This window comes from Rhinolophus hipposideros (genome assembly GCF_964194185.1).
Source record: "Rhinolophus hipposideros genome assembly, chromosome: 26".
Taxonomy (NCBI): Eukaryota; Metazoa; Chordata; class Mammalia; order Chiroptera; family Rhinolophidae; genus Rhinolophus; species Rhinolophus hipposideros.
In genome coordinates, this window is record NC_138072.1 from 453458 (window position 1) to 478347 (window position 24890).

At 52.5% G+C, this 24890-nt stretch overlaps 1 protein-coding gene across 6 annotated transcripts in view; it reads right to left on the minus strand.

Moving 5' to 3' along the window:
* PPP1R12B (protein phosphatase 1 regulatory subunit 12B) overlaps positions 1 to 24890 on the minus strand; it is a 101571-nt gene that overhangs the window by 63716 nt on the left and 12965 nt on the right. For all 6 annotated transcript variants that reach the window (XR_013992625.1, XM_081038892.1, XM_081038891.1 and 3 more), the window contains exons 2-12: positions 16611 to 16741; positions 12592 to 12710; positions 11178 to 11337; positions 9888 to 10032; positions 8930 to 9004; positions 8479 to 8558; positions 7759 to 7895; positions 6341 to 6444; positions 4138 to 4323; positions 3163 to 3245; positions 2071 to 2193 (exon numbers count right to left, since the gene is read on the minus strand). Coding sequence is in view for 5 of the 6 variants with exons in the window: in XM_081038892.1 (XP_080895018.1) it covers positions 2071 to 2193; positions 3163 to 3245; positions 4138 to 4323; positions 6341 to 6444; positions 7759 to 7895; positions 8479 to 8558; positions 8930 to 9004; positions 9888 to 10032; positions 11178 to 11337; positions 12592 to 12710; positions 16611 to 16741 (1343 nt within the window). In the remaining variant the exon portion in view is untranslated. The remainder of the gene's footprint in view (positions 1 to 2070; positions 2194 to 3162; positions 3246 to 4137; positions 4324 to 6340; positions 6445 to 7758; positions 7896 to 8478; positions 8559 to 8929; positions 9005 to 9887; positions 10033 to 11177; positions 11338 to 12591; positions 12711 to 16610; positions 16742 to 24890) is intronic.

Sequence of the window (24890 nt, forward strand, 5' to 3'; positions counted from 1 at the left end):
GTCACTGCAGCCAGCAGGCACCTGCCAATCATCCAGAAGAGAGAAGGGATATGGAGGAGAGGCGAGATGCGGCCAGAGAGAGCGGAAGAGGAGAATACGGGAAAGGAGCGGGGATCAGAAAGGGAAATAACAGGAAATAGGCTCACTTCATTGGGAAAACAATCCCAACAAGCCCCAAGCCCCTAAAGGCCACGTACCCCAGCTGTCCACCTGACAGAGAGGTGACTGTGCAAAGGTGAGACCCAGGGTTTGGAGACATGCAGAGCAGAAATCTACGCGGAACAACGGGGCGGGGAAAAGAATCCCCGTGGGAAAGCGCCTTTGGGGGTGTTTCAGGTTTTAAGCCCAGAAAGCCTACTGTGAGGGCGACAGAAGACAGGAAAGAACCATCTCAACTGCAGCAAACAATTATTTGGACTAAGATTTTTAAAAAACTTCTTGAGTATAATAGTAATCAGACACTTGGGGGCGACCAAAAACGCTATGAAGCCCTCTTTGGAAAAGAGGCATTTTACTGGGTCACAAAAAGGCATTTTTGCCTGAAGAGATGGACTAGAACACGGGGCACATGCTGAGATCCAGCACAGCCCAGGGCTGACACACGTCTGCTCACACTTTCTTTGTAAATAGCGGTGACACATGATTCTTTCCTTTTGAAAAAAATCATAAAGAAGATTTTGTAAAACCAAAAAGGGCTTATAGTTGCAGGAGAAGAGCTTCAGGAATCCAAGGTATGAAGCAAGTTGTCAGTCTCTTCTCAGAAAGTGCTCATGTAATTAAGCCTGTGTCCCACCCCAGGGAGAGGCGGCCTTTCTGCTCTGTTGGCCAGAATCTGCCCAACGGCATCTATCAAACCCCGTGACGCTCCCTCAAGCCACATGCCAGCGGCCCGGCCCGTGGACGTGAACAACCCGCCGCTGAATGGCGGGATGCCTGCAGATTCCAGGGCGGTCCTCGTCCCTAGAGCTACAGCCCTGTTGTCTTAGAAGAGTCGCGTCTTGGTCTTGGGTCCAAACACAAGGAGTGACGGTGTATCTAGCTGGACTAACGCCTTGGCCGTGAAGAGAAGTAGATGCGGCCTCAGTGAGACCCGTGAGCTGCACCCATTCACTTCCGGGGGGCCCTTCCCCCAGGATATGCCTGCAGGACTGAAGCCCAACGCACCAGGGGCTGTCTGCTCTGTAGCTTCCTGGTTCCCAAGTCACACCTTAACCAGCTGACAAGACTCTGGCGGCAAGTGGAACAAAGTTGAACCCCCATGTATCGTCTGTGGCCAAAGCCTACTCTGGCAGCCAGGGAAGCACCTAGAAAACCTGCTGACGAGGGCTGTGGCGTGAAGAGGCAGCTGGAGGGGCAAGTGAGTGGCGTCAAGAAAGAATTCAGAGCAAGGATTGAGAGTCAGATTCTCCCATGGCAGCGGCAAAGCTGAAATGAACACTAACTAAGCGTATCTTGTAGGTTAACGGCTCTGGCGGAGGCGCTTTGCTGGCTGGGACCCGGCAAAGAGAGTAACTGCAGAAAAGGGAGACAGGCGGGCAGAGGGGGGGACTCATGTACCTTCTCTGCACCCAACTGGTGACTTTCAGATCTGAATGGATCTGAGGGTCATTCAAGTCATTACAAAAACAAAACAAAAACACCCAGGTTCCTAAATTAACAGGCTTCACGTGAAGCTTCTATCTTCATCCCCCACCCCACACCCTGCGGGCCTCCCTCCCTCTCCCCCAAAACACAACCTGAGATGACAATGCCTCTCGTCGCAAAAGGACAGAGCTATCGGCCGAGGTGGCTTCCGTCCAGTCCCACTCAGTCCCAGGAGGCTCTCCTGGGGGAGAGGAAGGCCTGGTGGGACTGAGAGGATGGACGGCAAGTTCAGTCTGAGTTGAGGATCTGGAGTCAGCTTCCTCCAGCTGAGATGATTTAAATTTAGTCAAGATGTTACTCCCCAAAAATTTACAACGAATTCATTTCTGGATTCACTCTTGTGGGGCCAGTTGGCTATAGAGGTGTGATTACGAAACATATCCCATGGCCAGATGGGGACCACCTCCCGCCGGTGGAACCTGGTACCTCTTCAGGTAGGTTGACACATAGGTGGAAGGAGAAGTCTGTGGCGTCTCACTCCCCTTGGCTTCGTCCCCCCTCAGCTGCCGCGTGTAGGAACCGCTCCTCACCAGGTTAACAGCTGATCCCCTGAGAGGCAGAAAAGAAAAGCAGCCCACACAGTGACCCCAGCTTCTGCCCATGACACACGCAAACTGCAAGAGAAGAGCCAGACAGGCAGACTATAATCCCGCTAAAGAAACACACATTGGTCAGTGATTCTCTTATACCCCTGCCTTCTGTGTAGGCAGAGGATGAGTTAAGCATTACTATCCGCTTTCTCTGACCAACTTCAAAACCAACTAATTTCCACAGGTACCCAGTCCTTATGTCAAAATGGCTCTAACCCTTTTATAGCGACAAGTCACTTGTGTTCTTCCTTTAAAGAGCTTTGTGAGTCCATCCCCAGAAACAGGCAGGAAGCTCATAGTGAGCAGATAAGGAGATATGGGGACGATGAGGACGTCTGTCACAGGGCAAGAGGAAAAAGAGGACTTGCTGAGGCCCCTTTAGCCTCAGAAACGAAAAGGCTCCCAGGCCTGGGCTATGACCCACAGGTATCCCCAGGGTCTTTGCTACATGAGTGACGGGGTGCCGATTTCACAGGGTCTCCAGGGCAGAACAGGCCTCAACTTCAGTGTGCACTGAATTGCCCATGGAATTTGATAGAATGCAGATTCCAGTTCAGAAGGTCTGGGGTGGGGCCCGAGTCTGTGTTTCTGACATGCGCAGGTGACGCCCAGGGGACACACCTGAGACAGGCTGTGGGCCAGGTTCACACGAGACAGTGACGCCTCACTATCCCGCATTCACCTGGATTGATGAGGACTTGAAATGCTATCTGCTACAAATCGGAAGTGGACGGATTCAGTTAAACACGGACAGTGACGGTCCCGGGGCAGCCTGTGCTGGGACCCTGCCTTTACAGGAGGGTCTTGTGCAGTGAGGACAGACCTCGGGACGCCAGCTGGCCGAGTGGGGGTTGGGGGGGTGAGCATAAGGAGCAGGACGTCATAACGTGCTGGGGACACTGCAGAGAGTGGCCTCCGTGAGGGTTACCTGTTCTCCTTCTCCTCAGGGTCACTCGTGCCGCTCAGCCTCCGGGACGTCAGTGAAGTAAAACAGCTTTTGTTTTCTCTGTCCTGTAAAGCCAAGACAAGGAAGCACAGACGTGGGACAGCACGCACATAGTCATAAACCGTCTGGGCAAAAGGCAGGGCTTCACACACCCATGTGATCTGATTTCTCAATTCAATTCCAATTCCAGTTTGAGCGGCATGATAAAAGGTTAGCTTTCCGAGGCCAATTCCTAATGGCCCCCCGTTACAACCGGCATGGAGGCCTAATTCTCATGGGAGAAGCGGGGTGATCGAGTGAGGAAAGCAGTGCAGACTGTGGCTGCAGCCCTGTGGGAGGAGGGGGCCAAGCAGCCGGACAGGAAGGCCACTCCCGAGCCCATGACATCAGCCCGCTCTCCTGCCCAGCCTCCCTCCTCCTAAAATGCAGCTTCACACGGCACCGACGGGCTGCAGGGGTGGAGCGCAGCACTGGGCAGGGGCCGCACAAGGGGCACCATCGGGGGCCCCCCAAGGATTTGGGACCAATAGTGCGGGAACAGGCGCATGCTCATCTTGGCTGGTGCACAGACTGGCTGCTGTGGAGTCAGGTGACCACACACCTGACTGGGAAACAGACCCGGAGCGTCTTCCCCTGCCGGCTCATCTGGCTGAGCTTCACCAACATGGAAAGCTCAGCTGAGGAACTGGCTCGCAAACATCCAACGGTTAAACTGCTGTACTGGTGCAGAGGAACCTTTTAGGCACCTGGTCAGGCTCCTGACTCATCCAAGAGGAAGGATGAACATAAGGTGTGCCAGAAGGACAGGGGTTTTCCTTTCTGCCAAGCACGTAAGAGCAAGTGGGTGGCTCCCGGTAAACAACCAGCGTGCCTGTACTCCCAGAGTCAGACCAGGGCCTACGAAGTGAGTTCATTTCACTGGAATTCTCAGGGGAGTCCCACACACGGCCCACGCACCTTCTCTCTGTTGTCCCCCAGCGCCGAGACCCGGGGGCTGGACGACGAGCGGGGCAGGGAGGCGCCCCAGCTCCTGGGAGCCCCCTCACTCAGCACGCTCTGGCTGCCAGTCTTCCTGAGGCTCAGTCTCCATGAAGAAGGGGACTCGTCCGCAGTCTCCTCCGGCTTGTTACAGAGGCTGGAGAGCTATGAGGGACGAGCAGACAGGAGAAAAGAGAGAGAAAGGGCCTGACAACCTCTTTCAGCCTATGGCCTTGCCACACTCAGTTCCAGGGAGGCCATAAGGGAAGCGAGACAGCCACGGGCACGGCTGGCTCTCGGCCAAGGTCCTGTCCTCCTCTGCCGACGCCAGGTACCCCAGTGCTCCCTTTGTCCCCGAGCTTGAAAGGGCCTCAGACTGTGAGCAGGGCTGCGACCTGGCAGCTGCCCTGAGAAGTTAACATGGTTCGTTGTCTGTGTGTGACAGGCTGAGTGCCAGTCACACGTCTTCCCTCGACTCACCGTGCACCTGAGCACAGGACACCTCACCTCCCTGGGCCTTCACAGGCCCCTCTGAGAGGGGGTGACATGAGCTCAGTCCTGCACAGACAACATGGCCACTGGACAGCACGAGATGACCCCGGCGTGCATGTCAGTTATGACTAAGGTACGAAGGGCCAGTGCTCAAGGTCTATTCTCATCGTAAGGAAACTGCTGCTTTGAGCTACGGCAGCAGGACCAAGCATTGCAGGTTTCACTGGCAGCAACATCAGAAAGAAAAACATGGCAGAAGCCACACAGCTGCCATCCTTATAGTTTTCAGAAACTGGCTACCATTCCCATCACCATCATTTCATTTTAAGAAGAAGGAAATTTAACTTTGGAAAAGAAAGCTTTACGGAGGGTACATTGTCTTCATCTCATTTTGCCGCAGACCAAAGAAAACGTCATAGTCTGGTGTCGGCCCAAAGCCTTTAGGACATCAGCCAATGGTCTCTCCCTGGGCCTGGGGACCTTTACTGACAGGTATAGTGACAACACATTAGACACTCTGAATCCCTCGCCTGCTCACTTGGATTTTCTCTTTTCATCAGTCATTTGAATGTACATTTTTTATGTGCTGCTTCTAAGAAGCTTTAGAGGCCCAAGCATGTCAGCACTCAAGCCACCTGCTTCTGAGGGAAGATGCCTGTCCCAGCACTATTTCAGCCTTGTGGAACAAGTATGTGTGTGTGTGCATTTTGTTTTTTTAATTTAGTGTTTTTCTTTTAAAAAGCAGGTCTGGCCACACCCAGAAGCAGTGGGAGGCGAGAGAGGGGCCTGTCCCCTGGTCACTGAGATGCTCCCAGCTTGTGTCCCACCACGGTGTCCCACCATGATACCAGCCCCGCCTTTTCAATGCCTGAGGTACTCAGACCACCGAGTTAATACCCACTAAACCATAGAGCTTTTGGACAGCTTCACCGTAAAGAACTCAAGTCTGTTCTTAACCTCAAAACTGACTTCACTCTAAGTGGCAGGGCCATAGGCTGTCCCCTGACTGGGCACTGACAGCTCTGAGAGGCCTGGGCCGAGCCGCGGGGCAGACGCCGCTGGCACTGCAACCATCCTTCTACCTTTGCTCTCTGTCATCACAGCTAGGCATGATGCCTTGACTTGTGAAAGTAAAATTTTAAACAAGGAGTGAAAAAAAGGAGAGTAGCCACCAAACAATTAATGGGGGATGCTGACACCTTCCTGGCCCAATGTGAGCTTTGGTTATACATTTATCTAATTCCAGATATGAAGAACAGGCACCTGACAAAATTTTTTGGTCCCAGACTATCCTAAGTTATCTAAACACATTGTAACCAAAACTGTACAGAGCGAGGGTTGTATAGTTTTTGTGGGCAATGTTCCAGACCCAGTGTTTGGGTTCCCCACTCCCAAATCCATGTTGAAGCCCTAACCCCCAGTGTGACTACATCTGGAGATAAAGTGGCCACCTGCGAGCCAGGAAGAGTCCTCAGCAAGAACCAAATCTGCTGGCACCTTGACCTTGGACTTCCTCCTCCAGAACTGAGAGACTCTGTTGTTTAAAGGAAGCTAGCCTGAACAGCCTAAGTAAGGCAGGCAAAAAACGTATCTTTATTGCTTTGCAAGAATGTATCCTTAAGGCTTTTCTAATTGGATGCTATTGCAGTAGGGGGAAACATAATATCCAAATTACTTGCAAAATACTCACTCTCCCAGATGGGAAGGTATTCTGAGCCCGCCCTGCTATCTGCTCCGGGAGGCACCTCTTGCTTTCGGAGCTGGAATGGTTGACAATGGCTTCTGGCTTTTTATCTGTTATTTAAGACAAGAGAATGTGTGTATGAAAATCTTATCTCTGTATGCATCTGCTTCTCTGCTAGACAGGCTGCCTGTTATCCAAGCAGATTATAGGGCCACGTAATGCCTGACCTCAGACTGAGGTCTAACAACTGCGGCCGTAAGGAGATGCACTCCATGGTCTCATGTCTGGGTGGGCTCCAATGCCAACTCCCACATACACAGAAGTCTCTCCACATTCTACACCAAACAAGAATTCTTGGGTACATGCTAAGAAGCTCCTGTGGCCACAGTGAGTCCTGACCCATGGAGCACGGGGCAGGCCTGCTGGCCAGCGACTGAAAGGCCGAGCGTGGAGGCCTGGGCTCTAGGCTTTGGGACTTACCTGCAGGCAAAGACGGGGTGGGGAAGGAGGTCACAGGTTTCAGAACAGAGCTGCAGTGTGAGCAAAGGGTGCCAGGGGACTTTCACCCCCCCAGCAACGGACATGGGCAGCAGGGAACACGAGACCCAGGGCACGGGTGCCCATGAGGAGGCAATTACAGCGGCCCCGCATTCTGATACCCTAGCAGCCAACGAAGCTATCTAGCATAGGGCAAGCCCGGATCTCAGTGCCAGACAATACTCGAAGCCTAAGACACGTAAATGCCGATACATAATGAACACAGAAACGATGGACGTTTGCACACGCCGACAGGCACTAGCATTTCCAGAGCAAGCTGAGCTGCTCTACAGAAGTTGAAGTCTCCGTGAGTAAAGGTCCCCCTTTGACTGCCAGCCTGCTGCTGCCTGCTCTCTGCACAGAACTGCTGGCCTTTGCTTGCTGACGTCCTTTGCCGACAGGCAGTGAGCCTCAGAGACGGAGACACGACCAAATGCAGCAGTCCCCCACGACGGAGAGAAACCATGTTGGCAAAGCAGAGCTACCAGGAGCTGGGCCCAGATGACAGGCTGAGCAGGACCCGCTCCCTGCAGTGCCCACTGGGCCAAGTGCAGAGGAACGCAGACCACTATAAACACGACGCACCCTTCCCTCACGGCTCTCCCAGCTGGAGGCAGAGCTGCACCTGACCAGCTGAGCATGTGTGAGGCCGCCCGTCTTCTGCCGGTCGGCACACTGCACTCGGGAAACCCGCCTCTACACCCCAGTGACCCCCGATCAGAGCAGGCGGCCGCTCATCATGTGGCTACAGGAGAACTGGCACAGGTATTTTACCATGGCTCCCCGCATTCAGCCAAGCACCCCGGGGGGACCCTCCAAGGCCTGCCACCCGCGACGGGCTGAGTGGGCGCAGGGACAGGCCTGACCGGAGCGTCGGCATTGCCTACCCGCCTCCTTCTCGGCCTCGGACTCGGACGCTTCGTCTTCACCCTCCTCCTCGGAGCTGGAACTGCTGGACTCCTTGCTTCCTTCCTCCGCTTCGTGGGCCTTGGGCGTCTCCTCCTCATACAGCAACTTCTCTTTGCTAAATAAGGAGACGGTCTGAGTGTCATTTGTCAGAAATGACAAACCATTTCTTAAGTGTCCAGACACCTGTATGCAGCTGCGGTAACAGAAGTGTGTTCAGTTTTCCTCTGCATCTGTGTCCCCCGAACCCGTTTCCTGGGGACTAAGATTCACTGTTTGGCTTTAGAGCGTGACTTAAGCAGCTCTAGCCTTAAGGACCAGGGGCTGTGAATCTTGGTAGTTAAGGGTGCAGGTAAAAGTAACAGATCATCTGACGGCTGTTTACAGGGTGCCTGTGAGCTGAGGGCAGGCAGCTGGCACTGGGGTGGTGTCCCTAAGCTCATAGCATTTCCGGTCAGGGAAGCAGCTGGGAGTCAGGACCCTACGGCAGCAAAAAGGAAATGCTGCAGTCTGAATTCATTCCCAAATGCAACACAGGCCTGCCCACCTCAGCGTCCCCCCACGGCCCCCACACATCCCTACGTTTCAAGACCACGGAGCTAAATCGCCCAGTTTCGTTACTGCATAAACCCTCACGCTAAGTGTCACACGTGAGTCCCCAGCGCAGAGCCTTCACAGTCCTCAGGCCCCAAAAGTCTTACTTCCGGAAGAATCCGCTGGGCAGCCTGCTGTCCAGGTCTGACTCGATGAGCTTGTTTCGTGTCTCTTTTTCACTTCGAAGCTGGAAGGTAAGAAAAGGGAAGAGGCAGAGCACAGGTGAGAAATTGGCAGAGGTGAGAACGCGTGATGGCCCCGTCCTTCTGCAGAAGACAGGCCAGTACCAGAGGGGAGGGGAGAACTCTGACGTAAACAAACCACGTTCCTTTTCCAGGACACAGGGGAGCTGTTAGTTTGCTGCCGTTGTTTTTAACTTTCAGCTGCCTGAAGGCTTGCTATGATGAGCAACCATTCACAACCACACTTTCTGGGTATTTCTTCCTGACAGGCGGCTGGCAGCCCCGGAGGGAGCAGTATCGCCTTGCACAGAGCAGATACAGCCAGAGCAGGCGACAGGGGTACTGGTGGGGCCGTGGGCCCTCCCCGCACACTCACCGCGCTCTGCTTCTTCTGCAGCTTCTCCAGATGCTCCACGATGCCCTCGTCAGCCACATCAAACGGCGTTTGGCCCTGGCAGAGAACAGGCAGAGAACAGTGACGGCAAGCAAACAGAAGGGAGGAGCATGTGGCTCTATCAGACCCTAGCCACCACCGCTGCCCTGACGCGGGGACGCGGCCTTGTCATGATGGCGTCCCCTCTCCCAGGAGAAGCAGCGAATCCTTACGGAGTCCCCACTCTGAACAGTACTGAGGCGACGGCCACCGTTCTAATGCTTACTGCTGCCTGGCTTCTCTGCCAGTGCCTGTTCCAAAATGGTCTGAATTGCTGTGACCAAGTCGAGGGCTCTTAGGAGCCCCAGGAGGTCCAGGGCACACGTGCACTAAAGGTACGTCACGAAACCATGTCCCTAGAAGTGAGACAAGGGCTGTCTCTTCTGGGAAACATCAGCAGTGAGGGGCCCTAACCCACAAGCTAAGAGTGACCTGGGCTCGCCAAACACGGGAGGCGGATGAGAACGTCTCTGCCTAATTCAGACCCTAGAAAACGCACAGACGGAGGGAGGAGTGTTATGTCCAGTGAGCCCGAATAACACGATTTCAACCCAGCTCTAGGTCCTTGCCATTATAGTGCTTTCACTGACTGGATGGGAACAGAGCTCTGCTACTGAACGTCTTTGAATGAAAAATAAAGTAAAATCTTTCATACGTCACCATGGACGGTGGCCTTGGGCTTCCCCAGTGTTCACCTTGCCAAGAGCAAATTTCTTTTTTTCCTGTGTGTTTGTTTGTTTCAGGGGCTTCAACACAAACACAGGAGAAGGCAGACAGCTCTGTGGGATAACGGGGTGCGGGCAGAACCACAGCTGCCCGTGCTGTGGTCCCACTTCCTTGGACAGGGGCCGGGCCACCTCGCGACGCTGAGCCCTCTGTCCCGGCGGGCAGGCTCACTCACCAGCTTGTTCCTGATGTCCATGTCGCAGAGCGCCTCGGCCAGGATGGAGCAGGCCTCCTTCACCCCCCAGTGCGCGGCAGCATGGAGGGGCGTCCAGCCGTCATGGTCCTGGACGTCCAATTCATAGCCCGCCTGAATTAGCAGTCTGAGGAGAAAACCCAAACAGGCCATGTGTGTCCTGGTGAGCACCACTCCCTGCCGCATGCACTGTCCCCCACTGACCCACAGGCTGCTGCAGGCACAGCTCAGCGCCGCTGGTGACGTGAGAATCAATCATAGGAGACATCTACCCACCATCTCCGAAAGATCACGTGGGCACGTCTGTGTCACACAGACGAGTGTCTGGAGGCGCGTACCTGACATTAACTGAGCCTGACTCAATCAGCCCAGCCCCATGACCACGAGGCGGTGTGCTCTGTGTTCCTAGTGTGTGTGGGGATCCCCTCAAATCAGGACGGCCGCTCTTCAGGGCACTGCACTCACTGGCTTTCTGCTGGCCGCCTGGGGCGCCCTACGTTTACTGTGGACGCACAGCCCCGAGCCTGCAGACGTGTGTGCAGGGGCTTCTCTCGCACTGTACACCTCGGGCTAACGTGCCCGCGGGGCGTAGGTGTGAGTGGCTGCTGAGGCCCAACCTGCACGCGCTGATGCAGGGCTCCCACATTAAGGCCCTCCAGACCCTTCCAAGGACTGAACAAGCATGAATGCCACTCAGGTCACACCACGCTGCCACGCCTGCCAGAAACCCTGAGTGGGGTGGAATGTGAAGTCTGGAAGAGCCTGGGGCGACCACACAGCATGATCGGCAGCCCGTGCACTTGGGAAAGTGTCAACATGTGGCAGTAGGACCTGCGTGGGGCATGTGTGGACATGAGGGAAAACGACCAGGGAGCAGAGCCGAAGCCCTCACGTCAGGGTGGCCATCCTACCCTCACGGACACACACTCTCTAGTTCTGTATCGTTAATTGGATGAGCCCAGAGAAAGTGCCTGTGCCCAGAGGACCAAGGCCTGCCCATCTGCACTGCCCGTCACCACAGGAGGGGCTGCAGGGGATGGCGCTAAGCCCTGGGCTGGGACCGTCGAGGCCAGCCTACATCGCCCATTTCATGTCACGTGCCAGTGAGAAGCCGGGCGGCAGCAGGGGCCCGTCGGTGGACATACACCAGCAGAGGTAGAAGGGCTGGTGGTCAGACAGGAGACCACGCGGAGTGCGGGGCCCGTGCTCACCCCTCCCACAGCCCGTGCCATCTCGCCTATCTCCCGACTGCGCTCCATGGAGATGACACACCTGAGGACCTCGGAGTAGCCCTTGGCGGCGGCCACGTGCAGCGCGGTGGCCCCCGAGCGGGCCTGCCTGGTGTCCTGTATCCTCCCACTGTTGAGCCACTGCCGCGCGTCCTGCAGCAGGCACTGCTCTTCTTCCCTCCGCGACTGGTCCAGGTCGACCCCTGCGGGAGCGCATGGTGCCAGGTCACGGGGCCGTCGGCCTGACAGGCTCGGGCCCCAGACACACCCCAGACCACAGACGACGTGCCGTCAGCAGCTGTGTTTCCCGAGTCCTCACGAGGTGAGTGACAGCCCCAGCCAGCGCCTCAGGGGAATACACCTGAAACTGCTTCCAGCTCAAGAACATAAAGAGCACGTTTGTACAAAGCTACACGTTTCCACATCCTCTTGTATGTTTGTTACACCGCGTCAGTGTCTCGGCCATCCTGGCAGGTAAATCTGTTTCTCCCCATTTCACAGGAAACACATGCAGAAAGGTCAGGGCCTTGCTCCAGGCAAAGAGCACATGAGCGCTGTCCCCGGGACTCTGACGTCCCAGGACGGGCGGGGAAACCAAGCACCTCCTTCAATTCAACAGAGCACGAAGCTGCACGGGGACACGGAAGGCCGAGAAAGAACCTGGGGACGGTGCTGGCTTAAGGCAGGTCAGCATGCTTCCCCGGAGGGCACATAGTAAATATTTTCAGCTTTGTGGGCACCTATGTCTGTCACAGCACTCCACTCAGCTGGTGGAGTGCAAAGGCAGCTCTGCAGAGTCTGGAAAGAGATGGACGCGGCCAGAGCTGGCCTTTTGGAAAGGGCCACAACAGGAGAGGACCCTGCACTATGTCCCTTGGAATGAAGTGTAGGCTGTGGGTGCGGCAGCTCCACAGAAAGACTGGCACTCACCCCGATCACATGCAGGACGTCAGTGACAGTCCTGGCAAATGTCTGCGGACCCTGCTCCTGCTGTCTGACTAGTTACCGTAACATTACTTTATCAAATCCTGTCCCGAGACCTCCAGGAGTGTCCTGACCTAGTCTCTGAAAAGGTGTCTTCTGAAAGTAGAAAATCAGAGTACATATTTTTAGAGCCTATTCTCTAAGTCAGCTTGCTCACCCTAACAAACTACTGCAATGGTTTGCACGGTGAGTGAGGCTGAAGGTCATTTTGGAGGGAACACAAAGCACCCTTAGCACTCGTCAAAACTCAGAAACGGGCCCTGGGACTTGCAGCCCTTCTGTGGACTCTCCAGTGAGCACTGTGCTCGCCTGCTCGGCCACTCTGTGCCCTCACAGGAGACCCGGTCACTGCTCATGCTCAGTGGGCGACAGCATGAGGGTGGCAGAGACGGGGGGGCCTGCCCTCTGCGGCCAGGACAGCGGGGGGCTCTCTGGAGGTGGCCATGGTGCCGCTCCCAGCACCTGGGGCTTACCTTGCTTCTTGACTTGCTCCAGAAGCAGGTCCTTCATGGCAGGCTCTTCCGCGAGGTCGGAGGGCACTTCCCCTTCACAGTTCACAACGGCCACGCTGGCGCCATGGCTGAGGAAGTACCTGTGGGGACAACACCAGGGTCTGCAGCACCTCTGCCAGGCCGGCACCCATGTGGATGCAGGCACCTGCGGCTCGCGGCCCAGCACGACCTCCGCTTTGGGGGTTTAACTGTGGCCCAGGTACGGCCTCCACTACTAATTCCCAGCTCCATGAGCCTTCCCAGGTTCAGGCTGGCACCGTCTCTGTTTCCTGACAAGAGTAACGCCAAAAAACAGATTTATTCCACACTCACATTCCTAACCCCACCCTCTCACTCCAGCGGAGAGCAAGAGACTGTCTAAATACCGTGAGGAAGACACGCAGCCCCAAAACCTACCTCCCATCCCTGACGTCAAACACAGGTTCCCAAAAGGACTTCTTACACTCGGACTTCTGAGAATGAGTCCCCAGGAGATTTATAAAGAATTCATTCTCATGAAAACTTCCCCAATGCCACACGGGAGTACATTAAGTAGTGCTGGGTGTAAAAATTGGAAAGTAAAGGAGGAGCTAAATGATGCCTCCAGGAAACTCTCCCTCCAACCAGCCACCTGCATGAAAACCTGCTTCGTGCTAAGAAGGAACTGAACTACTAAAGAAGCGAATAACTACATTTTAAATACTGAGATTGTAGATCAAAATACAACACTTGACCCTGAAGCAGGAAGGTCTGATAATTTTAATACAAGGGTCGTTACATGGATCCTTTCTGATTTTCAAAGCACTTTCATGTAAAATTGCATAGTGAGTCTCAGCCAGTTTAGGACGTAGGGCAGGTGGATGGTATTGCCCCTCTAAGAAACTGAGGCGCGTACGTAGTGAGTAATTTTCTTAAAATCACACAAGTGGCAAGTGGCACAGGTTATGGCCCCAGTCTTCTGACTTCACGTCTATTTCATCTTTTCTCGAGATCAAGTGACTTTCAGGCCACTGAGAATCCTGATAAAAGCTGGGAGCTCCAGCAAATACTCAGAAGCATTAAAAGGGGCAAATCCAGCGGAGTTAGACTTCCACCATTCAGCAGCTCAGCAAATGCTCATCGTTCCCCCACGTTTGAGGCACCATGTATTAGACACGGTGGGCAATTTCAAACATGATAACTGACCTATGACCACTGTGTTCAAAGGGCTGGCAGAGGAGAAAGGACCAACAAACATTAGACTGAGACCGTGTTTTGCTTTCTGAGTGCCTCATGGCTGGTATAACAAGGCCTCAAACAGTGATTTTACTTTATAGATCAATCCCACCTGGAGCGACCCGGTTCCCTCTCGTTCTCAGCGGCCTCCTTCCCTCCGTCACTGGCTCAGAGAAGACAGCGCCCTCTATCTGCCTTCCTAGTCCCCTGCCAATTACCCCTATACCCCCACACACATTCAGAAGCGCCTGTTCTGGTTCCTTCTTCAGGCCACAGGAACATCCAACGACACCGCCCCACCCTGAGAACTCCAAATGCAATCAAAACACACAGTAGGCCCTCAATCATGCTTGCTGGGCTGTGCCACACCCTGCTGCGCCCCCCAACGCTCACTCAGCTCGGGCAGCCCCCTCCCAGCTGACAGAGCACCCACCCCTTCTCCTTTCTCCTCTGGGAACCTTTCCTATCATTCAAGGCCAACACCTTTGCCTGCCTGAAGCCTTTGCCTGTTCTCACCAGCAGCCTCCCTCCTGCCCTGTTTCCACCTCTGCCCACCCTCCCCAGCAGTAATCCTGACTATTGTGACACACACCGTGTCCCACCCGCCAGGCTGACAGCCACTTGGGGACAGCCACTGTGTCTTCCTCACCGCCATCATTGCCGTGACGTCTGACACTTGCTTTTTATTCTCGGCACTCCACAAATGTTGCCGAAAGGAAGGAAGCATCCTGACCGCTCTGCTCTTACGTCCATTCCAGCGCTCACCGGGCCGGACGCAATGTCATTTGGGTGCACGGACCCTGCTTTGCCTTTTCTGATATGTTCTCAGGCTGCTCAGTAGGGAGACATTTCTATAAAGTCACCTGGCTCACCAAGAGTCAGAAAAAGGTCACTGCTGAGTAAGGCAGCCTTCTTCCTAAACCACTTTCAGAAAAAAAGCAAACTCCGCTTTAGCTTCACACTTTTCCCTGAACAAGAATAAGTATCGACCTATGAAGTAATATTGACTTCACCTCTGAATATCTTTATAGGTACCCAGAAGCTCAGAAATATCCACTAGTTTGAAATATGCACAGTCCTTAGAAAATAATGCCTTCCTCTCCCCTAACCCATCACTGAGAGATGGTCCTTTTGCTACTATTCCAAGGGAAGAACTTTGAAAGAAAATGAAATGTGTTAAAAACTCAGAATAAATTAGCACCCAATAAACTACAAAGCCAAACTAAATGCTGAACCCTTGGGTCAACCTGCTGCTTCTATGTTACACACTTATTGGTAATAAAAATGTAAAACATCCAGCTAACTAGCAAGAAGCCTGAACTCAAATTAAAATGAGGAAAAAGCAGCCTCTCACCCTCTTTTTAGAAAACATATCATGCTGAGTTCCAATGTGACATAAAAAAGGTCACTGTGGAATCTGAAACACTTAGATTCCTCCTGGAAAGCCAGTTGGCCTTTTGCTCATTTCCAATCCCTTGAAACTTAGAATTCCTAATGATTCTGAGAATAAGAGTGTACACTTTAAGATCTTTAAGATACAAAAAGAAAAATGACAAAATGACCAAGGGCTCATCTAATCTAAAACACTGTCCACATTCCCTGAGACGAAGAGACCAAATGATGTAAGCAATGAGGTCCTTTCCGCTGTCTCGGAAGCAATGCTGTGACCCCAAGTACATAATGACAGCCACACGAAAAGCCATCTGATGATGATGAGCACGCATGAGAGCTACGGAAGCCCGCCCCCGCCACAGCTCCAGTCTAGATGGCCTCTCCCGGTCAGACGCTCGCAGGTCTAAGCAGTAACACTTTGTAGGGGAAACAGTGACTCTCACTGATTCATTTCATTCAAGGTAGTATTTTCGTTGGCAGTACACGGTTACATTCTGGACTTCCATCCAAAGGAACTGTTCGCCCATGAAGACAAATGGAAACCACTGTACAAAGCATTGAGTCGCTCTCTGCCCGCTGCACCAACAGAAGGCCAACACCAAGGATCTGCGTCTGAGCAGGAGCCCCGCCTGTCAGCTTCTGATGCAAAACGGTGAGACCCTTGAATGCAGTGACATACGGCAGTGTGACACCACAGCCAAGCCACCTGCACAAGTAATCAGATGTCAGGACTGTTTCTTCGATAAATTTGACAGTAGAAATCGAAATATGAAAACGTCCCTGCCCTTAGGCATCAGATGCTGGCGTTAGTGGCCAGGCCGAGACTGAGAGCCTTTCCTGTGAGACAGGGCGAGTGGCCCGGTGCCCTCCGCTGCAACAGAGAGAAGCCCAAGACAGATGGAGACGGCGCTGTCCGTTCTGTTGGCTTGGGGGCAGGTCCAGCACCCTTGGCTGACCCCCGCCATCAGCATCGCCCACTGGCGCCCGGCTCAGCCCCAGGGAGCCCAGGTAGGTCGGGCTCTGTGGGCCCAACCCCCAGGCCTGGCGCAGCTGCCAGCGCAACCCCCCTGTAGCGCTCATCACACCGGAAAGGCCGCACAGCAGCACCCTGATTTTCAAAAGACCACAGGTTGGTTTTACTGGGGGAATTTACCGTGTCCACCGAAATGACCCTCAGCTAGGACACACTGCCCTGTGCCGACAGCCAAAGCAGCCCCCCTGACCATCCCTTCGGCAGATGCTCAGAACACAGTATCAATTACTCCTTGGAGATAAGTCAACTTCCTGCTTTAATAATTTGTAATAAAGAGAGATTTGACTGTTTATGAAACTCAGGTTCCCAGAGCAGAAGAGAAATGAGGGCCGTTCCCACAAAGCCCCGCGCCCAGACTCACTCTGCGATGTTGAGGTAGCCGCAGGAGGCGGCCGCGTGGAGGGGCGTCCAGCCTTCGTTGTCCCGCTGGTTCACGTCGGCTCTGTTCTCCACCAGGAACTTCACCATGTCAAAATTTTCATCAATACAGGCCTGCAAAGAAAAGTCCGTCCATTGACTGAGCAAATCTCCCTGAGCTCTGCCACAAGCCACAGCTCCAGGGGCTGACAATACAGTCGTGCAAAGCACAGCCAGTTTCCAGTTCTCGCACGCAAGTGTCCAGAGCATGACTGCTTAGCTCCGTGACCTGATGCGAAGCCCTGCGTCGTCTCCACGCCGTGAAGTAGGCATAATGAGACTTCACCTTATTCACAGTCCTACTGGGGTTCATCGTGAACGCGACTTTTCAAGCACGAGAAGTGGGGGAGCTGCTGCATCGTTATAAAAAAGATGTTACAACCACTAATTTGCTTCTGAATTTCAGAGGAAACTAGTCACCCAGGATCAAATGCGGCCTGGGGATTCCCTCCAAACTGCCTTCCTTTGGTGAGAAAGCACCAGGTGATCACTTCAAACAGAAGAACTGTGTTTTTCACAGGTATTTTCTGAACGGCTTCACACAACAGGGCAAAGTGTGTCTGACCTGTGGACGGCGAGGGTCCCTGCGCTGCCCGTCTCACGGCAGCAAGGGGGCGGGGGGCCTTTCTGCACAGAGGTCTCAGGCCGCCTTGGCCTGCAAGGCACAGACAGCAGGGAACCTGCAAGGACCGAATGGCTGCCCTAACAGAGCTGCGGAAGGAAGGAGGGGAGCCGGCGCGACACAGTGGCTATTAGCCAGGCTTAGGTGACTCACCGGGCCTCAGAAACAAATGAGACACCTTTCTTTTAAAATGTGTCATTTATCTCCTCCTTAAAAAAAAAAAAGGTAAAATTTTAGCGGAGAAAACAAGCGATTTCTGAGAGACTACTGAGACAGCTGGCCTGTTTGCTGTGTCAGCAGTCACACTACGTGCTGGTGGTACCTGAAGGTACCAGCACTCATGGCCCCCCTCACACACTCCAGCTAAAAACAGAGCGCCACTTGAGGATGACCTTGATGGGACAGTGAAACTCATTAATCTTACAGAATCCGATCTGGGGTTCTAAGGCCGCACGCAGCCCCTTGGCGGCCCAGCAAAGCACACTGCTGTCGCTGAGAACAGCACCCGTGCCAGGCACGGGACACGACGGGCTCTCTTTTACTCAAAAGAACAACTGACGGGAAAATCGTGATTATGAGGACTTGAAAATGGACTCAGTGAGCCTGTCCCTTCAAATAGAAGAGCTAGTACTTTTTGTCAAGGAGAAAATCCGACCATCCACGTGAAATGTGAACCTGGGGAAACACATCCACTACTAGGTCTGAGAGCGACAGTTTCCTGACTCACCTTTCTGATGACACCACTGGGACTTCACACAAGTGTCACTTGTGGACATTGTGCAGTGAAACACACCAACATCTGGGACACCTGCACAAGTCAGTGAGCCGCTATTTTCCCACTAACGAAATGCAGGCTGTCAGAAAACCGTGCGTGGTTAAGGAATCACTCAAAGGACAAGTCAGACCACTGGCTTTTAATGCCACAGAGAAAACCCACTGACACGGTTTCAGTTTCCACACTGCAACCGACAGCTACGAAGCACGATGTGAGGACTTGTGGCCTCGCCTCCAGGACAGTCCCTGCTGTTGGAGCCCTTTCCCACGGGTGCGTCTATGTGAGGCCAGAGCGCCTTCACGTACTTCCAGCAAAATAACGTGTCACAACAGGTTGAATCCAGACATTAAAAAGATTTCTGAAAACGTAAAACAATGCCACTCTTTTTGTTTCTTTGTGATTGGAAGAATATAGTTATTTCAATTAAGCACCTATGTTAACAGGTAATGGGTTACTGCTACTTTAAATGACTTCGTAAGTGCATATGTTTTATTTTCTCAGTACGTACGATAACCCATATGAACAAAAGCTTCGAGTCCTGAACACATTGTTAGAGTGTAAAGCAATCCTGAGATCACAGTTTGAGAACCGCTGTCAATCGAACATATGAAGGAGTATTTTATGGTGATAATGAGCACCCGTTTCAACAGCACATGGTTACTGGGGGAAGACTCAAGTCAGAACTCCACGGGCCTGTGGACCGGGCCTCAGGTAGTGCGTGTCTCCATAGAACGTACGGGGACTCCCTTCAAAGACACACATCTGTCATTCCTGCAGAGAAGTAGCGGGACGGATGAAAAAGGTTGATTGGATTTAGATGAAAATGTGAGCTGGCAGCCCTAGTTACAAAATGTTTCTGTGCTAATCCTTCCCAACCATTTGATGTTCTTTTGTTTCCTGAGATTAGCTAAACGTATCAGAACAGACCTGATCTGATGCAATCAATATGCATATTCATCCCACCTGACCTTGAGGCCAGACGACTTTTATGCCAGTTGTCAGCACGGTCCCTTTCCAATAAGCAGCTCCCCGAATTGCACGCCTTGTACACTATTTTCTCAGGTTTATTGACTTCTATGAGCATTCCCCACGTACTCTCTACTCCTTTGCCATGTAAAGCATTTCATAACAATGTTTCTCACTGAATTTCATAAGCTGCACGTCTGCCAAAGGGCGAGATTTACCAACTCACTGCAGAGCGCTTCACTAAAAACTGTCAACAGAGGCTTTCGGGCGACATGATGTCGGGGGTGCTTTTCAAATGGTGCTGAAGTTCAGGAGAAGGAAGCGTTCCGGAAGTGCACTCCCTGCCCAGGTAGTAAGTGCCTGTGTCAAGATGGTCAGATGAGTCACCTTCAGCTGTGTCGAGCAGCTGGGCCGACTGCTCTTTGCCTGGTTGCAAAATTTCTTTGGCTCTGAGAAAACAGTCTCAAAAATTAGCTGCCATGGCCACACCACCGCCAGGAGGACTTTTGGAAGCCAGTGTTTTCAAGATCATTCTTTGCCCTTTGAAGATGACAGCAGCCAAATTCCAGAGGGCCTAAACTAAGCCCCACTAGGCCAGATATCGAAAAGCAGAAAACATCTCTTTCCTTCCCTCTCATTCTCCCTTTCTTTCCTTATCTCCTTCACCCCATCACAACTTGAGTTCTCTCCCTTCTCAGTTTCATGACATTTTCATCTATGAACCCAAACCCTTGACACAGTGTTTCTATAAGAATGTCCCTGGGATGCGTTTCAGAGAAGGCCCTTGACAAGCAGGCCTGATCGGAGTGTAACCTGGCAGGCGTCAGTCTCCAAAGAACCAGCTCAGAAAACGGGGCTGGCTGACTGTTGAACGGTTCCACATACGCTACGTGGAGGGCAGGCAGTGTTCAAGGCACCAGCTCAGGGGCAGGCAGTCCCCCGGGGCTGCATCCCAGCACTGCCAGCGGCACACTCCTGAGTGACCCGGAAACCTGAGGACCACGGCCTCATGTACAGCAGGGGGACACAACCCGCCTCTCAGGACTTCGTGAGGACTGAAGGAAACACGTCACGCAGTAGTGGCTGGCACTGCTGTGGTCTTTAAGCCAACAGTTTTACAAACAGCACCCCCCCGGAAAAGGTACAAACTGTACCTACTCCTCACCCATCGCCCCCCACCCACCTCAGTATCTTATGGTGGGGGGGACAGTTGGTTAACGACATCTTGGAACTAGCGAGATTTTGGCGCGTGTTTGTTATGTCTGACTTCAGGAAATCCCTGTGGGTTCCTAAGCTCAGGAGCCATGTGAACAAAACAGTGTGGCCACAGCTAAGCTGGAAGAGAGCCGTACTTGGAGAGACCCGGCGGCAGAGCTGCAGGACGCACTCGCACAAACTATCCTGGAGCCACAGTTCTGTTCTTTTCTCCTTTTTGCCCCCAGAGAAGGAATCTGACTAAAGCCACGAAGGAGAGATGGACAGTCCCTGGGGACCTTCTCAAGTGACGACTAAATGTACATGTCCTCCTGCTCACGCCTGTGCTGCGCACTCATCACCCAGAAACCACGTCCAGGGCTGTGGACCCAAGGCCAGGCCTCCATGCAGCCTGTACGTGACTTTCCAGGCCCTTAACAGGCGGAGGAGGCTAAACATCTCCTGCGTTGCCCAGGACACCAGCGGGGCGTCCTCCATGTAACCGGACTCCCGGGGCTTGTGTCTTTTCCCTCCATCATGCATTCCTGAAGACACACTGCGTGGGACTAAAGTAGCAACTTGTTCTAAACTCCTTAAGAAAGGGGGATATTACTTCATTATTGTTTCATTAATGATTAGTCCAGAGAGCTATCAGAAACATTGCCAGGTAATACCTGGGGGCTTCCTGAAATGAGCATGTCACCTTTCCCTGGCAACGACAGGAGATCTCCAAGGAAAATACTGGATTTTACCAATGCAATGGGGAAAGAGCACGGTGAGCTAGCTGTCTACTGTACCTGACATTGCTCTCTCTATATCAGAGGCACACGTGGCTGATGGTTGATGCGTGCCAGAGTTAAATCTGGGACTGCAGAGTAGGCCTGACAAAACAAAGCTGCCTCCGTTCCCAAAATAGCCTGCAACTGTCACCGCCACCGAGTGCTGCTGGTTCCAGGAGCTGACCTTGCTGTCCTGTCTCAGACTCCTGCTACAGCTACCTGCGTGGGCCCCAAAACAACTCTCTTCCCCAAAAGCTCAGCTCCAGGTGCCAGGGGCAGTGACACCCCTGCTTGTTTGGATGTTGCCTTGATTTCAACAGATCGTGCCGGCACAAGCGCTGGTGATGAGGACGCTTGTGATATATCCCCATTCCATACCTTTCACTATTCTGCCCTGTGTCCTCCCCCAATTTACATAATTCAATAATAACCTATACAAAACTTATAACTCAAAATTTGTATAATACCCTAAATTATGTAATTTCAACTTTACGCTGAAAACCCTAAATGCTTAGAGGTACTAGCAAAGAGCATAATTTCTTCCCCGCAGACATCTAGCGGCCAAACGCCGCAGCCCCGAACACCTGACTTTCCTCACTCACTGCCGTCTAGCCCCTGGCGTAGCCTAAACACCGAGAACAGGACTCGGCACAAACATCTGTTGAATGAAAGAATGGGTGCCCCAACGCACAGGAATCACATCTCCTGTACCTGCATTGGTTCGCAGTTCTCTAGGTTTGCCCAGCCTTCTCCCAGGCCCCCAAACTGACCCCACCAAGGCCAGGCAGCGCTCCGAGGACGCCCCTGGCCAGGCCGAGCGTGCGTGTGGCACACTGCTGCCTCCCACCTCCTGGCACCTCCACGCACCGCCTTCCCACTGCTACAGTGTACTGACTGGGGGTCCCCAAAGGTGTCCATGTCCTCATCGCTGACACCTGTGCATGAGACCTCGCTCGGAAAGAAGTCTTTGCAGATGTAACTCAGGAACTTGAGATGAGCTCATCCTGGGTCACCCCGTGGCCCTAAGTCCAACCACAAGTGTTCTTACAAGAGGCAGTCTGGGGGCACTTTGAAACAGACAGAAGAGGAGGCAATGTGACCAGAGACTGGAGTGATGTGGCCACACATATAGGCGCGATGGTCACCAGACCCTGGAGCCTCCAGAGGGACTTCTAGCCACCAGGACCGGGAGATGATGATACACTTCTGTTGTTCTAAGCCACCCAGTCCGTGGTAATTTGTTACAGAAGCCACTGGAAATGAATCCAACTGGCATAAAGGGGAAGCTGGCACCTAGAGAGCCTGCCACATCCTCACTCCTCCTATTAACGGAAACCACGGCAGTGATTCACCCCTCTTTGCCCAATGAACAGAAATTAATTATACCACTTTCTAAAAGACAACTATATTAAACAGAAAGTTTCAGGGTTCTTTTGTTTTTTGTTTTTAAACCAGTCTTTGGCCCAAACAGCAAATACCCGGAAACACCGACCATGGTTCTCACATTGGGCATTTTGCTGAAAGTATTTTGGCTGAGGACTGAAACTAAAATGAGAGTGACAATACTGACTGATGAGTTTGCTGTGAGACCCAACATTTCTAAGCTCTATGTCCCCTTGCTCCAAACAGGTAGCCTCGTCATATGACAAGAAATTATATAGGTAAATTGAAAGTGATAAAAGAGTCAGTAAATTTGGAATCTCAACTCTCAGCAGATGATCACCACAAGAAGCTTTCCCATTCGTGGTTAAGAATTGATCCAGCATGAGGCAACCCTTCAATTTCCTGTCTCTCTATTCCCATCGTGATACAGTGTAACTACTTCCTGCCTCTCCACTCCCATCGTGATACAGTGTAAACAACTTCCTGCCTCTCCACTCCCATCTTGATACTGTGTAACAACTTCCTGCCTCTCCACTTCCATTGTGACACAGTGTAACTACTTCCTGAGTAAGAATCATAGTAGCATCGGGCTCCAACATGACAGGTGACACCAGCCTGTCAGCTCTGTGTGAGACTCACAATCCCCTGGCACAGATAGTTTGGCTCCCACATGGTGAGAACTATATATCTGGTTATGTACTCAGTGGTCAGGCAGGCTCTGGACCCAGATCTGAGGCCTTTCAGGAAAGAGAGCCAAGAGAGAAGCAGAAGCAAAGAATTTTCCATGGAGCATCGCACTGACTAACATATTTATTCTCAGTAAACTGGGAATATTGCCCCCAAGACTGTAAACAGTTATCATGTGGGACCAGAGAACACCTTCCTTCAGTTAACAATAGTATCACATTGACTAAGGGTTGATAATATTTAGATTTCAAAATATGTTCATTCTGGAGTTTAATAAAACCTCCTCTCAATGGCCCAAGCCCACACCCTTCAAACGTTCTCCCACCTTCTCCACTTCCCATGCCCTTGTGCACTTAAACGAAGACCGGTCCTCCAGGTATCGCCTTGGCAACGTCTGTACTGTACCAGGCTGCACCTTCTGGTCTAACGCTTGTCATCAAGCAGGTTTAAAAAGTCAAGAAGAGGAAGGAAGACGGAGGAAGGGCCCAGAAAACACAAGCTGCATCTTCTGAAAGCCCCCAGTTCTTCTTTGAGCAGAAGCTTCATAGTTCCAACTTCTAAACTTCTCCTTAGTTCCTCGTGGATAACCCTAATTCTGAGGAATAGGAAGTGCGGCCTAGTAATGGTAGTCAAAACCCCAGCATGAGTTTTTTGGGTCAAAGAGTGCACACAGCTGAGTTCCTGACACCTGCAGAGAAGCAAGTTCCGCTGCAGTTCCCTTCTCACGGACTCTTCACATACGAGATGAAGTACACTGAAGGACGGAATGACTCACTCGGACAGACTTGGTCAAAAGAGGTTCCTTGCAAAATGTCTGCTGTAACAAAGCCATAACAGAAGGAAGAATACGGTAGGGGCAACAAAGAATGTGCAGATTTTCCTCTTTACAGGTGGAGAAATGAGGCCCAGGAAAGTTAGGTGACTGATGGACGGTCACATATTCAGTTGCTGAACCACCTACATGTTTTCTACCTGCTATTCAGAGACGTCCCAAACAGACTTCAGGCCAGGCTCTCGATACCACTAGGTTCATGCGACATTGTTAATACCTGATACTACCATCCTAAAAAGAACGTGCTTTGGCATCTATAGGGCACACTGGTATTGGTCTAGCTCGCCAATGATTCCATGGGCAGAAGGGGGCCAACTGGTTGGTCGGAGTTGGTGGCTCCTGCCTAGACCTAACGCAGACCACAAAGACGGCATCGAAGCCCCCTGGCTGTACCCTGCGTCTCAGCCCTCAGAGCTTCGCTGCCTGGCTGAGCCCAGCCCCCACGGCCTACTCTGCTGCCAGCCAGGGTGCAGGGCCAACTGCTGTCCACGGAGAGGACTTTCCTATTCAAGTCAGATCCCTCTGTGCCCATAAACAAGCATTTCGTAAGCCATACAGGCAACACGCCAGGGCTGTCCAGCGGGCCTTGCGGTCAGCAGGCAGGCGACTCTGGGACCTGAGCTGGGTAACGATTAAAAGCCACAAGAAATCACGGGAAGATTAAATTCTCAGAAATGAGTACCACACATTTTATCCCTAAAAGGAGATATTCAACAAGAGGTTATTATTTTCCCAGCATATTTTCAGCAAGCCTTCTGCCGAGCAAAACTGGGAAGATAACATTTGTCCTCGGCACTTCCTGGCATCTCCCGAGCAGGGTCCTACGTGACAGGAGATGCTGAGGGCGCCGCTGTACAACCACCCGTCCCGTCACTGTGCCGGCCAAGAGCGCAGGCTCTGCAACGACTTCCTGGGTTCAAGTCCCAGGCCTACTGATGAGTTTCGTGTTTTTGAAACAAGTCATCTCTGCATTTCCTCATCTGTAG